Source organism: Akanthomyces muscarius, chromosome 3, assembly GCF_028009165.1.
Source record: "Akanthomyces muscarius strain Ve6 chromosome 3, whole genome shotgun sequence".
In the NCBI taxonomy this organism is placed as follows: Eukaryota; Fungi; Ascomycota; class Sordariomycetes; order Hypocreales; family Cordycipitaceae; genus Akanthomyces; species Akanthomyces muscarius.
This window is the reverse complement of record NC_079243.1, coordinates 441,049-461,501: the sequence shown is the minus strand read 5'-3', so window position 1 is coordinate 461,501 and position 20,453 is coordinate 441,049. Positions and strand designations below refer to the sequence as shown.

The following is a 20,453-nucleotide window of genomic DNA, read 5'->3' as shown; positions in this document are numbered from 1 at the left end:
CTGAGGGAGACAAAGATGTGTCAGAGCAGCTTGTGAGGGCGCGTGTGGTGTTTTGTCTTCTTCCAGGGGAAGCAAATGCAATCAAGTCAAAGGATGAGATAAGCCGCTTTATGAACATGAAAGACTGGGAGTATTTTAATGAATTCCCTGCATGGCGAGGCTTCTACAGGTAAAACAGATAACACTGAAATGGGTAGGTGGACACCGCCAGCCAACAGCATACCTATATAATAGTAAACAGTCAACTTCGCGATACATATGAACCGCCTTGTGATGTTCTTAGCATTCTTTTCCCATGCATCCAATCTCTTCTGATTTCTATGATGAGATGCCAACGAAGCGGGGCAGAAGATAACTTGCAATCTGCAAAGTTACGCGGTCGCCACATGCGTTGGCTGATATCGATGCGGAAACCCGCTCCTCGGCCATCTCGCCGTAATGATCTTCAATTCCCCTCAACTCTAATTGCGGCAGCGTGTATGTATTATAAGGTATGATCAGTCGAGGTCGCGGTCACCGTTACAGGTGAACATTTTCTCATCTTCCCATTGCCCTTATCTATGAATGCAGTAAGCGCTATAGCGTCGCTGGGCGCTTAGACTTCGGCTCCTGGTCGCCAGATAGCAAAGTATCTGGCGCTAGTCGGAGCAATACCGAAAAACCATTCGCCAGAAAGCAGGCAAAGCTAATAGGCCCAAAAATCAGCATAGGGAGTATAGAGACCGCGAAGTGTCCTGAGTATGTGTCAGCCAGAAGATATGTCAAGCTCGCAAACGAACCTACCGAAGATGATTGGACGTCTCTTGATCGTGTCCCAGAACTCGTCCGAAACCAGCAAGTGGTGCGCGCCTTTCCACTTCCACGGGCCCCGGAGACGAAATTTGGTATTGAAGTTCGCACCAAGTGCCCAGATAAGAAACAGCTTCAAGGAGCCCAGGCAGACAATGTCTATGAGACCAGGTGCAGCGTCCATGTCGAGGGCCAGCTGATACACGTAGCTTTCGTAGTCGACACCATACAGAACACGTGCTCCTGATACACTGCGCAATCGGTAGTGCGGCTCGTCGTCTAAGCGAAGTGACCGAGGAACCTTGTGTCTGGCAAGTAAGTGAGTGATCCAGAGCTGGGCCTGCATCTCTGCTAGAGGCGGTATGGCCCCTAACGAGGGTCGCACGAAGCCAATGAAGCTGATAGATGGCTCAGTTCGCGCCCAGATACGTCGCACATCAGCTCTATCGGGCGTTTGGTAGGGTGGATTGCTTTGGCTGTCAAAAAAAGGGAAACTTTGTTGGTAACCCGTACAGAGAACCACCACGTCAGGACGTATCTGACGGTTTCGCAGCCTTTGGTATTCCGGTCGCCCATTGTCCACAAACTCTGTGAGTCCCGATGGCAGAAATCGACGTGGCCATGGCGCCAAATCAACACATCGTCCCTCTGTATCCATCACGGGAATCTGTACCAGTGCTGACCGAAGAGCATATAGCCACAAACGAGGTCCGGGGACCTGCGGTCTGTAAGGCAGACTGATATACGGGCAGACCTTCATGGACTTGTTAAAAAAAACTAGCAAATCAGTTAGCGCAGTGTCATAATCGCACAAATACGTAGAACGGGGTACTTTTGGAGGGATGGTGGCGCTCTGGACTGATCTCGCCTACCCATTGGTCCATCCCAGCGGTTGTCCCCGAGCTCAACCATAGCAGGCTCTTGATATAAAGATGATAATAGGTCCATAGTAGCTTGTCGTTGTGGCGCAGGATTTGGTGGACGTATGCTGTGTCGAAAAGGTTCGCTCGGCTCACATCAATCGGGATGCCGGGCTCCGCCGGATCTGGTTTGCGGCCAAGGATGGGCAGCAAAACAGGTCCGGCATTGCGCTGCCACCATACATATTAGACTCTACGGAAGTTTGGGGGTCACTTTTGGAGAACGAACCTTTGGCGCAAAATGGAAACCGTCCCTATGGCACAGAATAACTCGGTCAACGTCCGGGTGCGTTGCGGCCAGATAAGCCACGTCCGCTCCAGTTTCGCCGCAGCCTACCACCATCACGGTCTTGCAGCCATTGAACTGCTTGCGTGCTTTGAACTGTGAGGAATGCATTACGCGTGGTATGTGTTCTACACCTCTGATGTCTGGAATATTCGGCTCGACATGTAACCCAGAGCATACGGCGACCGCATCGCACCTCCACTCTAGCAAGCGCCCATCTCGTTGGTAAGTGATGACATGCCCGCGGTAGCCTCCGCGCCTCACCGAGACAACTTTTGCGTTCAGTTTGATGCGCGGCCAGAGGTCAAATCTGTCGCAGTACCTGTGTAAGTACTCCACGTATTCGGGCGCGGCGAGGAAATCCTTCCCAATGTTGCAGCGGAAGTCGGAGAAGGAAGTGAGCTGCTTGGAGGAAACTAGCTGCGTTCTTGTGTTAGCGCACGCACTGTTTTAGTCATAGAGCAATCAACCTCGGCGTCTTCGTAGGCTCGGGCGAAAAAGGTACCCCCTATGTGCGTCTGGTCTTCGAATAGTACCGCTTCAACGCGCTCGCAGCCGAGAAAGTGCTGCGCCTCGCATAGATACTTCAGTGTAACTAGGCCGGAAGGACCACCGCCAATGACTGCGACTCTCATGGCGGAAATGGCACTGATCTGGATATTAGAACTGAGGCAAAGACATTTCCCGACGTCGTGACAATATGACCACCACTTTGGCAGGGTGGCTAGCTTTAAGTAACAATCACCATTCCCTCAACAGTGACCGCTCCGTGAGAACAGTAGCCTTCTTGTTTTGCCATTCACCATCCGCACCCTGGGTCTTTCAAAGAGCATCTTGGGGTCTACAAACTGGCGGCCTGGATTGGACGGCCGGTAGACGTCAAGTGGTTGACAGCCGCAAGCGTTGGCCAGAAGTTGCCGATACATTATTAGCGTCGTCCCATGGTGGGTTGTGCGGTCGAGCGCTTCAATGCACATTCTGCCAGGCGTGAGCCCTTCGACCGCGGCCGCTTTCTTAACAGTTGTAGTAAGTCAACGCCGATGGCGTCCACTTCCGCCAGGCACGATTTATGGTGCCCACTAATGATGATGGAGAGGTGTGAAGCCAGTGAGCTTTTTGCCATTGCACAAGGATCGGTTTGTCCGACTCTGGCTGCATAGCTACTTGCCGCCAACCTGCGCTTGTCCTGCGGCAAAAATATGCTCCGAATTATTCCGACAGACAAGTGCTTAGAGGCTCGATACAGACTATCAAGGTATATTGGTCGACAATGAGGTTTTCCATGAATGCCTGCGTCGCCTGATCCGCTGCTGCAGCCCAAGTAGCCGCCAAAAATCGAAGGCTAGAGTGGCTTGTGCTTTGAGCTTAGCAGCGGCGACATGCGACAGCGTGCTAGCTTAGCATGGTGCATTGCCATGAGTTGGCACCGAACCAAAATATATGCAAGGGAACCATCCATTTTGACAATAACATCGGGGACCATATTGTCCTTTTCAAAATCTAGCTAAATATACATGTATCATTTTGCGTAAAACCAGCTTCACTTTATAATCTTTATCTTTTAGAGTTAGCATGCGCTGTTGCGCCTGGAGGTGCGTTTGGTAGTGCTTGTTTTCCGGCCTACCCGCCCCCTTGATTAACGTGACGGCTTGGAAACGCCCACTAACACCGCCGACTTTTAGTGGTTGCAGCGCACGCTAATTTTGAAAAGATAAAGAGGATATAAGATGAAGCTGGTTCTGCACACAAAACAATATCAGCGCAAGGGCACTGTGACTAGTTTATGGATCGTTTGTTCCTATGCCGATCATTTGTATTGTTATGCGCAAAACCTGCTTGAGCTCATACTCTCTGTCTTTTAAATAGGCCTTGCGCTGTCACAGCTAAAAATGGGTGGTACCAGCGCTAATTTACAGGCCCGCGGGCCTGTAAATTAGTGTAACGGCCTGGAAACGCCCACTAACACCGCCCTCTTTAGCTGTTACTAGCGCACGCTAATTTTTAAAGACAGAGAGTGACCTCAAGCTGGTTTTGCACATAACAATACTCAGTGAAAGGTATTAAAGGCGCTGTTCACGTTTCAAATCTCCAATCTAGTTCTTATTCAGTGCTTAATTACTGTTCTGTACCATAGTTCGTGAACAACTTTCGATCACTGTTTTCCAAAACTCTTCGACTCATCCAATGCTTTGTTTGAACTCTGAGGCTTTTGAGTTCTTTTCTATAGTTAGCGTCAATCATATCTGCTGATTTGTTCATTCAGGCTGTACCTAAGCAGCTCGTCCATCAGAACCGCGCCAGCCCTAGTCCACCAACCGACCTCGTTGGCGCATCTGTCGCAATAATGTAGGTTGTGGCCAATCTTACAGAAGTGGAAATCTTGTGGGTGGTCCGTCGACATGGCTTCCGCGTGTTTCCGACATCTCAGGCAGATAATGTGCTGGAGAGCGGCACTTCTCATCATGGTGGGCTGTTTACCAGACTTAAAGGATGTGTACAAATGCTGAAATTTGCTCCGTCCTATATATACTATATAGTTAAGCCTGGCATCATTGAAATGCCCTAGGTCGACAATAAGTAGCTTTTTTTGGTATCTATTTATTGCACACGGCGATAAGTCACCCAACGCGTCCTTTCCGCCCAAAATTACCGAGAGCTACCCATGTGAGTGTCCGAGAATCGACATCATACTGATATAAGAGACAGCGCAAGGGGTCTTAAAAGTTATACACTCCTGACACAGACTATCACCGCACGACATCAGTGGTGACATTGCGCTGTATTGACCTTGGCACGGATTCGTGACGCCGACACCGAGGTCGAAATCCTGGTCTGGCTTAACCAGTTTGTGCCATTCTATCTGGTAATATTGTCAGTGCAGACCAATGCTTTACGATCCAAACCAAAAGTCAGCTCTAGCTGCGGTACACTTGCGTCATAACGGGTTGTGACAGCGCGGGAGAAATAGCCAACTGATCGTTCGTGCTCCTGATGTGCCTGGAAAACTTATTGTGATCGGTCCCTGGCTTCGAGAGGTGGCGCGGCATGTGAAAGAAGTTTGTAATTAACGCTTTCCTACTTGAGACTGCGTATGTCAATACTATATTCGATAACAGTACATTGCCTGTCCATCGAGGTACAGAAGAACAAAAGAATCTATGTCATTACTGATCGGCCGGCTTCCCAACTCTGACACGCTTCCTGAATCCTGGCGTCGTACTCATCCACCTTTCGCTGCAATTGGTCGATTTGGATTCGCAGAGCTGGTACCAGGTCTAGTAATAATTGGCATTTTTGGCCCTCCGCGTTAATATCGCGTCGTAGACAATTCTTTTCTTCTTCAAGTTCTGCGATGCGCTGTTGTGACGAGGCTGCGACAGCCTTGCTTGGCAGCTTCCATAGCTGTATAGCCTCGGTGCTCCCACCTAACGCCTGAATAGCGAAGTCGATTGAGTCAGGAGAAGACGGGCGGCAAATCGTCGGCTGCTGAGCTTCCGAATGCGGTGCTGGTCGCTTGCTTGTTGCTGTGGGAAGTCGTTTCATTTGCAAAGATCTGGAGGCAAGTTGCCCATACCTAGACGTTCAGAGCTAGCACCAGTCTCTAAATAAGGGACAAATCAGTAGATACTACTGTACGGTACCCTTTTTCAGCTCTCTCTGTCTCAAGATCAGCTCTCTCACAACTTTGGCCTGCACATTTGGACACTACCAATGCTCCCTAAAAGAGATGTAGATCAAGTCACACGAGGACAAGCATGAAGATTCTGTACGAGGACGAGTACTGGCTTTTGAGCAACTCAGCGGGCCGCTGCCAAACACCGGCAAATGCGCGACGAAGTGAGAGCCAAAAAGCAACAAACGAACCAGTGGCAAGCTGCTCGCTCGCCACTGGTCATAAGCTGTCAAGAAGCTGGCAAGGAGAGACCCGCCATTGGCCGGAGCGCAAGTCTGCTCGCACAGCCAGAAAGCCACTATCGATTGGCTGGTTAAGCTCTGTGGAGCCACGGCGGCGGTGGTAACGAGCCAGAGCAGCCAGGAAGAAGGACAGACAAAAGGTTCACGCCGCAAACACCTTTGCACCAGGTATGGTCCCGCTACTGCTAGTTCGCGCTGGACCAGAGTTGGCAATCGAATATCGCCGAAGCTGGTCGAAATAAACGCGGCGGCGGATACGTCACGACATTGCTTGACTTTTGATATAATGTGTTATATTATACTAGTTCTTTGCCTCTCTTCATAGCCACTCCGGATCACCTTATGTTACAGCACTGCTTCCTTGCACATGTCCCTGCATCGGCTTCCATACATCAGCTGCTGCCAGTTAACTTCAAATAGTCACTGAAACCCGTTAGTCAAACTGGCTCGTGGTGCCGCGAAGACATCGAGGCAGATAGATTAAAGCGACCCAAACAGCTAGGCTGTAGCTGCAGCGTATAGCAAATTTGTCATGGCTGAGAACCAGTGGAAAAAGAGTGCTTTCAATCTCTTCCAATGATGAACCTCACGTCCAATTACCACAGAGTAATATCTTGATTCAAGAGCTTTATGCCTGGTCGCTGATCAGCTCTACGGCAGTCATGCCCACGCCCAGAGAGCAGCCAAAGTTGTACATGGGACAGCGATCCACAACTCTCCATAGACAGCTTCTGCGATACTTCCATAGTAAATGGTATAGTAGTACAGATTACTGTATCGGCCGTGGTACATCTCGAAAAGCGGGCGAAAGGCCGGGATCCTGACGGCCAGGGTCCCGCCTATGCAAAGAAGCATCATTGCCAAAACAAACTGAATGGAGACATAGGAAATTCAGAGTGTATCGCATCTGCTATAACAGATAAACAAAACTCCGGCGATGGCGTGGATGGATCAGGCGATGGCAGTGATAATAATTGTCGCCTCTGAAACGCCCAACCTAGTAAAGTTCTGCACTTGACTGGCAAGGATCTCATGATGGCTCTGACCACTAAGTAGGTCTTCGCTTGCTATAGAAATCGCGAAATGGGCGTTGAGGCAGTTGAGAGCAGCCAGTGTCGCATCTAGAAGAACGAAGAAGAATGCGCCAAGCCGCGCCGCGACGGATCTTTTTGAGAGTTGATCCATGTGGACGATCCTGAAAGTTACGAGTTGTGCGAATGGTAGAAGCGCGCTTGCTTGCGCAGCAATTTGCCGTTGTATAGCTCTAGGTATCTGAAATAATTCGGCAGCATTGTTCGTGGTATTTATAGACCCCGAAGTCAGTCCTACACACGGAGGGTGCACCGAGTGGAAGGCCGCTTGAATATAGACGCACCAGACACAGCACGCTGCTGCTGATTCACGCGCGCTTTTCGCAAGGCTAATTTTACCTCGAGTCGACATTTGCAGGGGCATCGGCTTCGTCATCTAAAACGAGTCACCTGAGCCCATGTGAGTACGAGTGACGGAAGAGTGGAAAGATAACCGAAGAGGAGTGGTGCTTTCAATCACCGGTTACCCGCGGACATATAAAGGGAGAAATCACGCTTCGCAAACACAGTTTTAAGTTCTGGAGCTATATAGACCATAAAACGCCTATCCCATTGATCCAGACCTAGCCGCGGGCCGTTAGCATTCTCTTGCCAATCCAACGACAATCAAGATCGCCAGTGTTTCTTACAAGCTATAGGGCTAATGCACTCGGACTGAAATGACCAGCGCCAACACAGGTGCGCTCAGGGACCGCTTCTTTACATTCCACATTCAAGCATAGAGCAGCGCTAACCACCAGGTTATTAGATGGTGCGACCGCAAATGCCGAACTCCACGATGATATCCCAACAGAACCAAACAGCCCGACCCGCTATCAAGACTTCCTGTTCATTCCATGGCCGCGGCCTACAAGACGCAAGTACCATACGTGGAAAGTGAAAGCTGCTGGTTCATGGCAAGAGCTGCTCAGACAAGCCCGGGCGCCTAGGAAACGGAAATGTAGGCAACAGAATAGAAGGAAGAACCAAAATCAGAAAAATTAGATTGTATCCGAAGTCAATCGCCGTGGCGTATTATGGTTGAAACAATGGATTCAATAGGAAAAGGAACTCTTGATTCGCTTTTTAGCAAAGCACGACCGTGAGAAGAAAGGTGATTCGTATTTCCACCAGATTTTCTCAAACTAACAATGGCACAGTCTTGTGTTCGTATCTCTAATTGTAGGGCTCATCGACTGATGGCGATGGCTCTGTCGTCGGCGAATCGGCGAGCCGCGGCAGGCTTGATATTGGAGGGAGAGAGCATCGAGCGCCTTCAAGGGGGCGTGAAGAGGGAGCAGAATGGGGATGATTCTGCGATTGGATATTCGCTGTCGACCCGCCGGCGAACTGTGCTGTCAGCGGTACCATCACTGCCCCAGTGCTAGGCTGACTTGCCACTGCATTCGAAACGGCAAGTGGTGAACACGCAAACTGCAGAGTCATTCTCTGCCCGCCACCGTTTCCTATGCACTCATCTTCCGGGAGTAGAAGCTCATTGAACTTGCCGTCGCTCGAATATTCCATCTTGAGGCGTTCATTTGGTAGTCTGCCGCAATGGATGAAATTAGACGTGAATTCTGAAAGGAGTTTCAGCTCTTCTTTTAGGTTTGGGTGCTTTCTGTCAATAAAAGCCAGCACCGCCTGTATTTCTGCATCCATGAGTCTTACTACGCTACCCCATACATGTCAGTGGACAGTGTTTTGTCAGGGCACTGTGATCTTATTCAAACTCACTTTGTGTCTTTCCATCGACCTGGAAGCATCCATATAGTTCCGCAGCCGTATGCAATGCACAGCTTTCGCCAAAACCTTGCGATTCAAAGCTTGTCTCTCCATTTAGTTGCCATCGTATCGTCCAAGTTGGGATTCGTCTTGGGCAGCGTCTCTATCCACTCCGGCAACCAATGTTCAGCAAAGAAGACTTGAAATGAGCCATCGATGATGACATGCCTGCCGTGACCACCATTTGCCCGGTCGCACTCTTCGTAATGCTCTAATGCTAGTTCATGCTCCGCTCTATCCACCAGAGTTCTCAAATGAGTGTTAGAGCGTAAGTGCTGGACATGGTCTTTGCACTGACGAATATGCGCAATGACCGCCAACTTGTCCGCCTCGGCATATTGCGGCATCATATACGGTACTTTTTCAGCGTTGCTGAGCGGCCTTTTTCGTAAATGCAGTATTTCTCTGCAAGCTTGCCGCATACTGACTGAGGCCATGGTGTCCACGGCTTCGTTTGTAACCCTGATCGCTCTCTCATGCGCCACTTTGCTTGAGTTTGTTGGGTGAGACTCTGCATTGAGTTGAACATTGTCTTGTGCGTGTGCGCATTTCCTTTTCTTGTTGGCCACGGGGTCCTGGCTCTCCGCAGAGCCCAACTAAACCCTCACAGTAGCCCACTAAGCCTTCGCAGTAGCCCACTAAGCCCTCGCAGTAGCCCACTAAGCCCTCGCAGTAGCCCGCTAATCCTTCGCAGTGGCTAACCTCTCGCAATACCTGGTCTGTTGAACCCCTACCATTGCATGCTGAACTTTCCAATGAAATTGGTTGTCAGGACCTACGCCAGTCGCCTGGTTTTCTGGCTGTGCTACCCGGTCTTTGACTCGTCCGCTTTGTGACTTTGGCACCCGTCCACTTTCACTTATTTTTCTATTCTGGCCGCCTGTCCGTTCCACTACCGTCTTTGCAGAGCCGTGGCGATAAAAATGACAAAAGTTTGGCATTCAGAGTGGTATATATGCGGTAGTATTGCTTCACACAACTAGGCCTCGTCATGGCTGGCATTCTTCTGCAATCCACAGCATGGACGGCAGCGTAATGCCTCTGAAAAAAAATAGGCCAAGGGATCGGACAAATGAAAGCGTTTCTAGGAGTCTTCAAAGCGTTATGCGCAGATTGGATCATCTAAACCGCAAATATGGCATCGATGTTTATCTCTGCGCTAAATACAAGAGATACTTCGAGTACACCACGACGCCTTCATTTCGTCCCACAGCCCTTGATATCGTAAGTGTCACGCTCACATAGCGGCACATGTGCTCACCATATACAGAGGAACAGCTACAGGCCAGTGCGAAGGTACCCATCGGATTTTGGCAGGCGATCTAGTCGTGTAGCATTTCGCGATCAGAGCCGGCATGCACTTCCAACTGCAAGACCATCTCATGCAATTGAAGCGAGCCGTTCTATGGAGGAGACTTTGGACAAGCCAAAACAGGATACGAGCTGCTAGCATCTCTTTATCATTGTGGCCGCGCATCGTCACATGCTTACTCGACAGGCACATCTAGTGCAATCATGAAATGTTTCTTCGGGCAGATTTACAATGGTTTCAATTTCATGATCTAACAGCTGTTCCCTATCAGATCAAACAATCATCCATCCAGCCCTGACAACGGTGCCAGATGAAACTATGCTTGGGAGGGGAACGGGGGGGGGCTGGCTACTGGCTCTCGCATGTTAGCTGGCTAGTTACTGCCGACGTACTAGTAAAATAGAAAGGTGAATTGAAGTTTTGGGTAAATTTGAAAGGTGAAGGTTCCGTTACCCTCTGCAAGACAACGCGATTGACGGGGGCTGCAACATGGGCGACCTGGCGCCACATATCACACCTGGCCATCTGTACATCTAGCCCGTGAGAGAATCCATGTTTGCCGCCATTCCGAACGAATTCATCTCATGCGACCGCCTATTGCAGTGTTGAGATGTCTACGTTCGTCGTCGCTAACGAGCTCAGGACGGCTCATTTCAGTCTCTTCATGCCGGCTGTTCGCTTTGCCGCACCAAAGGCCGACAAATCCCAGGAGCCTCAAGTTTCGATAAAGCTTTCCGCGCAAAGTCGGCCGCGCCGCCTTCCGTTTCGGACGTATCGATCGCTCTGGCGCTTCTTAGTGTATTCATGTTCACTTGAGACGTAAATAATCATCGGGGCCCCGTTCCAGACACAATTCAGCTGTAATTTGATCGGTCAGTGTGGTAATGCAATGCCCAAAGCAGACATCTGCACATAGCACAAGTTGAGCAATCCGCAAGCCGCCCATTGTTGTGACTAAATGGCCCGTCATGGTCAGTTGGGCATGGCGAAAGTCGCTGCGCTGATGCGTATGAGCTTATATGGCCGACTGCAGAGAGCTTACCAGTGTCTAGAATGTGCCATGGCTAGGTACATTTGGCCCCGAAACCTGCCGTCGCTGCATTTAGCTACCGTCGACAGTCAAGCATCTGCCCTCTCGCCGTGGCGGCCACCAACAACGACGTGCATTTAACGAACGTCCTCCGCCCTCTGCGTGGTGTAGTGCAACCAGCCCCAATAGATGAGTATAGCGCACAGGCAATGCGTCAGCCATTGCACCCTGGCAGTGCTGTTGAAGCTAACCTCTTGGCAACCAATTTGAACGGCAACACAGGTGACTATATCCTGATGCCCTACACGTGCAGCGGCTCACCCGGCAGTAGACGACGATTCGAGCAGTGCCCATAGCAGCACGGAGACCATGGCCGATGAGGGCGGAAGTCAAGATGAGGGAGACGTTCTGGATGATGATGAATCACGAAGCGTGGACAGTGATAGCACAGGGAGTCTCGCTGATTTCATCGCGCCTGATTGGGAAATGGCAGACAGTGAGGGGTTTCTTGCCGTAGAAGACGATGACTATGAGGATGAAGGTAGCACGGACAAGGACGAGACAGACGACGACGGCGATGGCGACTACGACGACGATCGAGACGACGGCGACGACAGAGACGTTTACGCCTGCTCACCCGACAACTATGATGCCCCGTCCAGCTACTCATCGCCTGTCGAGCGCATACGCGACACAATTCCCCGTCTCCAGATTCTCCTATACCGCCTCCGCCGACTCGCGCGCGAGTTCGAGCCCGAGACGGACCAACGCGCTCTGTTGCACCGTCACCGGTCACGTTACTGCTCTCGGCGACGTGGGAGGCGGACGAACTGGGTACCGCCGCCGCTCCAACGCGCTGGCGGGTCCTTGGTGTTGGCACCCCATAACAACGCCGAGTCTGAGGCGTCGCCACTTTCGCCCAACTGGAGGCGGAAACGCCGCCACGGCCGGGGCTGCCCTGTGGATTGAGTCGATGACCCCGTCAATTCGCAACGACGATCAGTGCCACTTGCTAAGGCAGGCTCCGCGAGGGCTTCATGCACCTCTTCTTAAATACGTCGCAATCGTGCGGATTTACAGGCAACAGGACATGCAGGATATGCGGGGCATACAGGGCGTGGAGGAGCATGTGGCAACTAGCTCGTAGGTCTCTGACGATTGGGTATTGACATTGCAGCTAGACAGAACTGTGAGCTAAGCCAGAGCGGCGAAAGACACCACTATAGCGGAGATTGTAGGTGCTTAATAGGTCAACGGGATAGACTCATATGTATTGTAAAGATGCACGCCAATCTATTTGATAATCGTCTTTTCTTCTGCCGTGTTGAGTGTTGCTGCCCTGCGCATCCTGCGCCTGCTTGGCTTGCTCTGCTGCAGGGTAGAGGTGCGTGGCAACGGTCTGCAACAGTCTTGGCCCATAGCGCCGTTGACGCACTGGGTGCCCTGCTCGCTGTGGCCATGCTAACCGGCGCAACTGGTGACTTGTGTATGCCAGCGCCAACTTTGATCTATGGATTCTTGTTTGCAAACTGGTTGCTACTGTGTTTGCCCCCATAGGCACGTAGGCAGCAGCGTTGACTTAGGAAGTGGGGTGACGGGCGGATCGGCAGACGCGACACTGGAATAGGAAATAAGAAGGACAAGTGGTTGCAGGGGTAGGAAGCACCTGGCCCACCATCTTCGCAAGCCACGGCCGGTCCCTGGAGGAGCAGAAAGCCACAAACAGGTCTCCCACAGATAGACGGATCTAGACATGGTGCAAATGAACAAGCATAAAGTCGGCAACAGGCAAGGTAGCCCGCGAGGCAACGTCGACTATCGCCTGATCCATCTATGAGAAGTGGTACAGCACGATCGCAGGAATTCGTCGACTGCGAGGAGAGCGAGCGTAAGGCGCGGCAATGTGAGGGGCACTGCGAGGGAGAAAAAAAATCACAAGTGCAACATTAGACAGACGAAAGCCGCCAGCGCCATAAGAAGTGGCTCGAGGGGTAAGTAGAAAGTGGTTTGCGCGCTAGGAAATGGAGGGCCGGAACGAGGATCGGGGGAGTCTGGCTTCACGAGGCTGCCGCGCCAAAAATAGCTGCGGAGACGGTCATAGGTCTAGAGCCAGAGAGGAACGGCAAACCGGCGAAACGCCGCGCGCTGGTGAGGCGGGGGGGGAGCCAGAAGGTCACTAGCCACCAACTAGCTGGTCAAGAAAGCTATGGGGGGAAAGCCGTCCAGAAGTTGGAGCCCAACAATTAAGTGGACTTGTGGACGTGTGGAATTGTGGACTAACGTTAGTGGACGAGTGGACGATGGACAAGTTGACTAGTGGATAGTGGGCTAGTGGACAAGTGGACAGGTCGGCAAGTCGACAAGCAGAATGCAGGCACGATGAACCCATGCATGGCTGCAGCTAATAAGCCACTAACGAGCGTCGATGGTGGCGGATCGAGTACAGAGGTGGACAATCCGGCGCAGGCTGAAAATCGTCGCTGCTAAAGGAGGGAGAAGCGCCGCTGATGTGCTGGCTAAAGCACCAACTAGAAACCCACTACTGGTACGCATGGTTCAGGCTGTCCGCAGATCGTCGCGCCAAATGTGACAATAGGCCACCGAGAAGAGGGGAAACTAAATGGACGAACAAGAATAATCTTGACGAAGGAGGCACATGACTAACAACACTCCCCTCCTACATCGTTTGTAGTGGAAAGGGAAGAAAGTGGACGATGTCATCTAGTGGACGGTGAGAAACGCGCCAGCGAGGAGGGGCGGGCCAACTACGAGAAGGGCTCTCAGCAGGATGGAAGGGAGGCCTGGTCGCAAAGCAAAAGTTGGCAGGTGGTATCGCAATGGATGCTTGGAAAGCTTGACGCCACCAACGCGCCGAGAAGGAGCGAATGGACATATGGAGGGATGTGGACGCAGTAGCAAACACGCACCCACTAACGTTAGCCAAGAAGTTGGCGGAGGCATATTGGCAATATGCTTTCACTTAAGCAAGGGAAGACTAAAAATAAAATAAAAAAATAAAATAAAAGTAAACTAAAAAGATAAAAAACTAAAAGAAAATTATGAAAAAAAATAAATAAATAAATAAAAAGAAAATGAAAAGAAAAGAGAAAACTAAATAAATAAATAAAATAGAAAATAAATAAAATAGAAAATAAATAAAGATAAACGGAAGCAGAGATGGATGAAGATGTGGCTCCAGGCAATGACAAGTAAGAACGCCCCGGTCGGCGGCCAGGACATTTGGCAGCCGCAAGCAACACCTTCTCGCAATGACGCTAGCAACTTGCATGGAACGTGTGCTGCTCTACACAGATACTGGTAACACATTTTCTTGTTCGACTCTACTCTGCGAAGTCAAATATAGTCTGCCAGCGTCTTTTAATAATATATGAAGTAAAAGCTAGTTCAGTGGCACGTTCACGCTCAAGCTCACAGCAAGACAAAATAGCGTAGCTTTATAGTACAACATAGTAAAAATCTAGGCGGTGGTCACTTGTGCAGTGGCAAATCTCAAATCATGTTCAATTTTTCAATTTTCGTGCTATCTCGAGCTCCTCTTGGCACGCAGAGACATCTGACTGTTTCTCTGCGAGTTCCCAGCGGACACCACGTGGAGGTGGAAGCTCATCGTCCGCCGCGCAAAAGTGATGAACGGAGCTGGCTATCTCCTGTCTTCTCACATCAAAACGCAAAAGTGATGAACGGAGCTGGCAATCTCCTGTTTTCTCACACCAAATTGATCTGGAGTTCTCAGCCGAAGCGAGGCAACTCCTTGGATCTCAGCCAGAGCGAGCCATCCAAAGGTGATCTAGAGTTCTCAGTCGAAACGAGGCAACTCCTTGGATCTCAGCCGAAGCGAGCCATCCAAACGATCTGGAGTTCTCAGCCGAAACGAGGCAACTCCTGGAGTTCTCAGCCGAAGCGAGGCAACTCCTTGGATCTCAGCCGGAGCGAGCCATCCAAAGGTGATCTAGAGTTCTCAGTCGAAACGAGGCAACTCCTTGGATCTCAGCCGAAGCGAGCCATCCAAACGATCTGGAGTTCTCAGTCGAAACGAGGCAACTCCTGGAGTTCTCAGCCGAAGCGAGGCAACTCCTTGGATCTCAGCCGAAGCGAGCCATCCAAAGGTGATCTAGAGTTCTCAGCCGAAGCGAGGCAACTCCTTGGATCTCAGCCGAAGCGAGCCATCCAAACGATCTGGAGTTCTCAGTCGAAACGAGGCAACTCCTGGAGTTCTCAGCCGAAGCGAGGCAACTCCTTGGATCTCAGCCGAAGCGAGCCATCCAAAGTGATCTAGAGTTCTCAGCCAAAGCGAGGCAACTCCTTGGATCTCAGCCGAAGCGAGCCATCCAAACGATCTGAGTGCGGGAGCAAGCTCCCGCACTGAAGAGAAAGGGAAAACGGGAGAAATGACGGGCGCAACAGTGGGTATTTATACCTTGTCTCGTAGCCTACCACGGCCCAGCACTCCGGCGTTTGCCGTGCAAATTTTCCTTTGTCTAGGCTTTGCTAAGAAAGGGACAGCCTCAATTGGGCGTCTGGTAGACGTCAAGTGGACGCTGGCGCATCGGCAAGCACAAGCGGTGCCCAGAAGTAGCCAACACACCGGTCACATTGCCCCAGTGGAGGGAGGGGGCGTATGCGGAGCGCTTTGATGGACGGCTAGCCACGCGCATCCTCTTTCTCCTCCTCACACATGTTTCGTCGGTGCTGCTGGCGTCTAGTTCCTCCTTGAACGACTTGTGGACCTGTTCTGGTGGTGGTGCGGGGTGCCAGTCGAGGCTGCGAAGAAGCTACTGGTCTATTTGCCATCACGGACGAGATTGTCCGATCCTGGGCTGCATGGCGATTTGCCGCCAACCTGCCGACAGCCTGTCGCGAGGGTGTTGAGGATTTGCTATGTCCCGGAGTATTGTTGACTTGCCACCAACCTACCGCCGGGCGTTGAATATGTGTCGACTTGTTCGCAACTGGACACCTGCGACAGCACCTAACGTTAGTGGACCCAGTGGACCTACTGGGTAAGACTTTCCTAATTCTGGCGTCTGGGCAGCGTTCGCCCAGGTGTGTCCACTGTCGAAGCGTTCATACCACCGCCAGCGGGCACTTACCTACCTGACCTCAAATGGTGGCACGAGGCACACAAACGACGCCTGGCCTGTGACGTAGGCTGCGATTCTGCCACGTCCGAGCTCCCTACACATACATTTTCGGAGTAAATTGAACGAAGCAGAAATGCGCAAGATCCTCTCGCGGCAGTGCTCTCCAAGCAGCACTAATGTACCGGCCGTCATGCTTAGCCATGCTGGCCGGTCATTTCGTGTGCTGGCTGAGTCGCGTACTTGGTCTCGCCACCAGCGAATGCCTACTACTAAATCCTGCATAATTTAGTATTGCTTGGTGCAGGAAAGACAGCTTCAACCTTCCCTCTTTCTTTTCAATTCAATGTGCGACATATTATCGGGGTTTAACTGGACATCACGCTTAGCAGCAGATGCCCTAAGCGGCTGGGCCTACTCTTTTTCTTTTTTCTTTTTCTCTTGAAGCGAAGGTGATGCTTATGATGCACGAAACAGTGCATAGATATAAATCAACTTGAATAAATGTTTTCGAATAACAAAAGTTGAAGATGTTCAGTGCACCATGTGCTAAGATCAGTGCACGTATTGGCATCGTGCTCGAAAAGCTAACAGCGGGCTTCTCTGGGCGGCCAGGCACGATTTTCGACGGGCGGCGAACAGTTGGGCGACTCTTCGCGACCAGCCGCGTTCAAGACGCTCAACTGAGCCTACCCCTTTCCAGCATCCTTGCACGGCTGGCCAGCAATTTATCCCTAACGCATTTCATTGTTCTGGCCTCGAAGGCTGTCGCTGTCGCTGCTTAGTGAGGTGGCAAGACTTTTCCGGCTCAGTCCGCCCCGCGTGCTCGCTAGGCAGCCGCCCGGCTAAAGCACGAGCGACCTTGCGTCCCGTTAGCGGGCTGGGTTCACAGTCTCATCAGCTTAGGGGCACGACCCGGGGGGATGCTCACAAGCTCTTTTAAATCCGGCGCATTTTCACCCTTGGACAGCTGTGCCGCAACGCGGTAGCATTTATGGACCAGGTCCCAGTAGACAGAGCGGCAAAGACGTGGGCCCGGCTGGCCAGTTCCTCGTTCGTCCTGAGCAATGTGGAACGGCACTGGCTGGCCGCTGCTATTTCCCCTCGAACGTGCTGATACGGCACTCGTCTTGGCTGCGCTGGCGGCCAGACACGGCGAAGGGTTGTTCCTTTTTGATGGGAATGTGGTAAGGTGCACGCTGGCTGTAGTTGCGGTGCTCGTTCACTAGGCAGGAAGCGTTGCTGTGTTTCCACCATCGACCGCAATCTGGGAAGTGATATCGACGCAATCGAGCAGTTCCCGCAGTCCTTTGGTGGCGATATCTGCTTCAGGCAAATTCTCCAAAGGTAACGTTATCTTCCACTCTGGCGGGGTTTTGTTATAGAAAAAGTATGTTAAGATTTCCGTGAGGGCTGTAATATCGTGTTTCAAGTTTGGGTGTCTCGCTGCGATACTCGCGAACAGTGCAGCCCTATCCTCGATTTTCAGTCGTCGTGCGCTGCACACGTTAGCCTGTCTGGTCATCCTTGGAGAGGCAAACCCACTGCTCATTCTGGAATTCTGCGGACAGCAGGAGCAGCACGCCGGCACCCCCACAACGGGTCGCCAGCTGCTCCCAGAAAATCTGTTGGTGCATGATGGTTTTCCATTTATCCTGCAATTTCCTTCTCGACAGGCCCTGCTTAACCTTGTCCGGTAAATACTTTCTAGCAAAACTTTCGGCGACTGAACATGTGTGCTTTTCTTTGCTGTGCTTGGCAGCACGATAGCGTTGTGCGATTATTATACACCAGTACCTTTCAGCGGCCGTCTCGAAACGTGGGCTGGGTTGTAGGTTGTGGTAATTGTCTACCACATTCTTGGAAGGATTGGCAGCCTCCTCTTCGCTCTGCGACCGCAGTTCTGGCTTTGCATGCTGTCGTTGCTGTGCATCATGATCGGCTCGGGCCCTTTCACGCTGCAAATCATGCTGTAATTCGGTCAAGATATTCACAGAGCCTAACTCCAGGGGAAGTTTATTTGCCACGGCTATAGCGCGTCTATAGGCGTTGTCGGGCTTTTTGCCTGTCGCGGCTGGTTTTTCGGAACCAACGTTAGGGGGCTCGTCGCTGCTGCTGGACTCATCAATAGCATCTTCCGCGGGTTGTGCTGATGGTGTGGGGTTGCCGGGTTCTGCTGCAGTTGGAAGAACGCTGTGAATCAGTGGCACAAAGTCAGGGTTCGCGGCAACACATGCCGCCACCTCTGCTTGGTTATGGCGTATACCATACATAACGGCCTGGACAGCCTGCAAATGTGAATAGTGGTGTAGCGCATACGGCGGGGGTGCAAGACAGACCTCTTTGATACTGCAGCGATGCACAGAGCTGCCGTCAGCAATGTTGGGCAGAGAAGGCGATGGCGTGATGCCGATACTCGGCGAGTCAGACATTTCTACAGCAACTAGGTGGTGTGAAAGGAGAAAAAAAGATGACCATACTGGGGCACCTGTGAGACGCAGCTTTTATAATGGTCTGAACATCTAGAAATGGCCGTTTTGAAGCTTGACGTGATTTACGAGAGCCTGGCGGCAGAATGGGCACAGTGTCGGCGGTACGTACCCGGGGGGGACCTGTTGCTCAGGCGTGTGTCCTGAGTTTGACGCGGGATTTGAAAGTGCTGCCAAACCAGAATTGCGACAGCCGGGAGATTTGTCAACGAGAGGATACCGGACTCATTGACTTGAGTAAATCAGGCCGCAACGTCTCTGCACGATAATATTACGTTAGTTAAGTTAGTTACTGGGCAAAGCGTCAGCGGCTTTTTTGCTCGTCGGTTATGACGAGGACATGGAGGATTTTCTGGCCGCCTTTCGCGAACAGTTCAGCCCACCCATTTTCGAGAGCCAATGTCTTTCGCTCGTCGGCTGCTCATTAGGTGAAGAACTAATTTCGCTGGGTGCGTCCTGTACTCAGCAGAACCCTAGCCCGAGCCGCTGCCATCACTCGCAGGCTTGGGGGAGCTTACGGGAGACAAGGATTTGGTATGAGATGGCCGCGTCGGCTGCATCGGCCATACGGTGCGCATGGTGTGTCACTGGTCCTAGAAGTGAATGTGAAATATATTGATTGCAACTTGCGGCAAGGGTTTTTAGAAAAAATGCGCGGGGATCAGCAGGATGGGCGGAGCAAGCATTGCCTACACATCTGCCATTGCCTACACATCTGCCATTCCCTCCCTCTTCGCGCCATACATGATGGTGCTCCTTCCATCACGCAGCACAGTCCATGCGAGCTTTACCTCCCTCTTCGCGTCACCTTCTGCTTTGCTGGAGGCGATGATCGCCAATATAGCTGACAGACATATATCCATACCGCAAAAATGGCCGTCGCTGTGAGAACACTGCGGGCCCAATGCGCATCATCAATGGCCGGGATGCTGGTGGGAATCAGCGCAATGAGCGAGTTCAATATAAATGGGCTGGGCACCGGTCAGTAATCTTTGCTAGCCTCGTCGGCTGGCCTACTTACATGACCAAGCGATATACAATCCAGATGCAACGACGTCGGGCAAACCACCATATCCATGTGAAGCTGACGGCGGCAAGGAAGCCGAAGACCGTTGCAATGAACACGGTTGGCAGCACTCTCGCCGCGCGCGCGCACCGCAGCAACGTCTTGCCAGCCATTTTCAAGACGTAGAGCTGCCGTGAGTATACTTGAAGCTGCGACGGGAGGATGTTTTTCAAGCGACACCACCACGAGTAGCACGTGTAGAGGAGGGCAAGAATGAGCGACGACTTGGAAGCCGGCACGCTATTCTCGATATTGTCCGACAAGTCAGATATCAGTCGCACATAGGTGTCTTGGTCCGGCTGCGATGACTTCCTAGTTTGTCTTCTTTGCGGGGATGTGTTCATTGTTGTCGAGTCGTTGTTTAGCGCTCGTGCGGGTTGGTGTTTAAATAAAGGCTCAGCATGGTCCATTATGCAGTACAAAACCGGCACCCGCGTCCTAAATCAGACTTAGTATCGTGGTTGCTCATGTCTTCTCAAGTCAATATGCTTGTCGAAGCAGGAAGGAACTGGCCTAGAAACTGGTTCTGGGTTGCTGACCGAACCGTCACTTCTACACGTGAACACTTATCATTGCACACAGATTTCGTGTCAGTTTCATTTTTGCAAAATGTGAGCAAGCGAACAACCAAACCATTCCACAGGTCACCCGCTGCTGGCTCAGCAGTGGAAGCATTGGTGATTGTTGACAAA

At 51.4% G+C, this 20,453-nt stretch overlaps 4 protein-coding genes across 7 annotated transcripts; all 4 read right to left on the bottom strand.

Moving 5' to 3' along the window:
• Positions 1-576: 576 nt before the first annotated feature.
• Positions 577-2,630, bottom strand: LMH87_001467 (uncharacterized protein; the record flags this gene model as incomplete). 3 transcript variants are annotated; one of them, XM_056192746.1, is made up of 5 exons in its annotated part: positions 577-734; positions 784-1,566; positions 1,622-1,880; positions 1,939-2,415; positions 2,466-2,630. In XM_056192746.1, 5 exons carry the CDS (start codon positions 2,628-2,630, stop codon positions 577-579), a joined length of 1,842 nt encoding a protein of 613 aa, XP_056049851.1. The 3 variants fall into 3 exon arrangements, with proteins under 3 accessions (XP_056049851.1, XP_056049852.1, XP_056049850.1); XM_056192747.1 differs by having other exon boundaries at positions 784-1,543; positions 1,662-1,880; XM_056192745.1 differs by lacking the exon at positions 577-734 and having other exon boundaries at positions 1,546-1,566; positions 1,662-1,880.
• A 5,526-nt stretch (positions 2,631-8,156) lies between these two features.
• On the bottom strand, positions 8,157-8,746 carry LMH87_001466 (uncharacterized protein; the record flags this gene model as incomplete). The annotated part of the gene is made up of 2 exons (XM_056192744.1): positions 8,157-8,655; positions 8,718-8,746. 2 exons carry the CDS (start codon positions 8,744-8,746, stop codon positions 8,157-8,159), a joined length of 528 nt encoding a protein of 175 aa, XP_056049849.1.
• An 8,685-nt stretch (positions 8,747-17,431) lies between these two features.
• LMH87_001465 (uncharacterized protein) lies at positions 17,432-18,638 on the bottom strand (the record flags this gene model as incomplete). 2 transcript variants are annotated; one of them, XM_056192743.1, is made up of 3 exons in its annotated part: positions 17,432-17,705; positions 17,752-18,494; positions 18,546-18,638. In XM_056192743.1, 3 exons carry the CDS (start codon positions 18,636-18,638, stop codon positions 17,432-17,434), a joined length of 1,110 nt encoding a protein of 369 aa, XP_056049848.1. The 2 variants fall into 2 exon arrangements, with proteins under 2 accessions (XP_056049848.1, XP_056049847.1); XM_056192742.1 differs by having other exon boundaries at positions 17,752-18,485.
• Positions 18,639-19,482: 844 nt separating this feature from the next.
• Positions 19,483-20,105, bottom strand: LMH87_001464 (uncharacterized protein; the record flags this gene model as incomplete). The annotated part of the gene is made up of 3 exons (XM_056192741.1): positions 19,483-19,506; positions 19,561-19,666; positions 19,717-20,105. The coding sequence occupies 3 exons, from the start codon at positions 20,103-20,105 to the stop codon at positions 19,483-19,485; spliced, it is 519 nt and encodes a 172-aa protein (XP_056049846.1).
• Between the last annotated feature and the right edge of the window lie 348 nt (positions 20,106-20,453).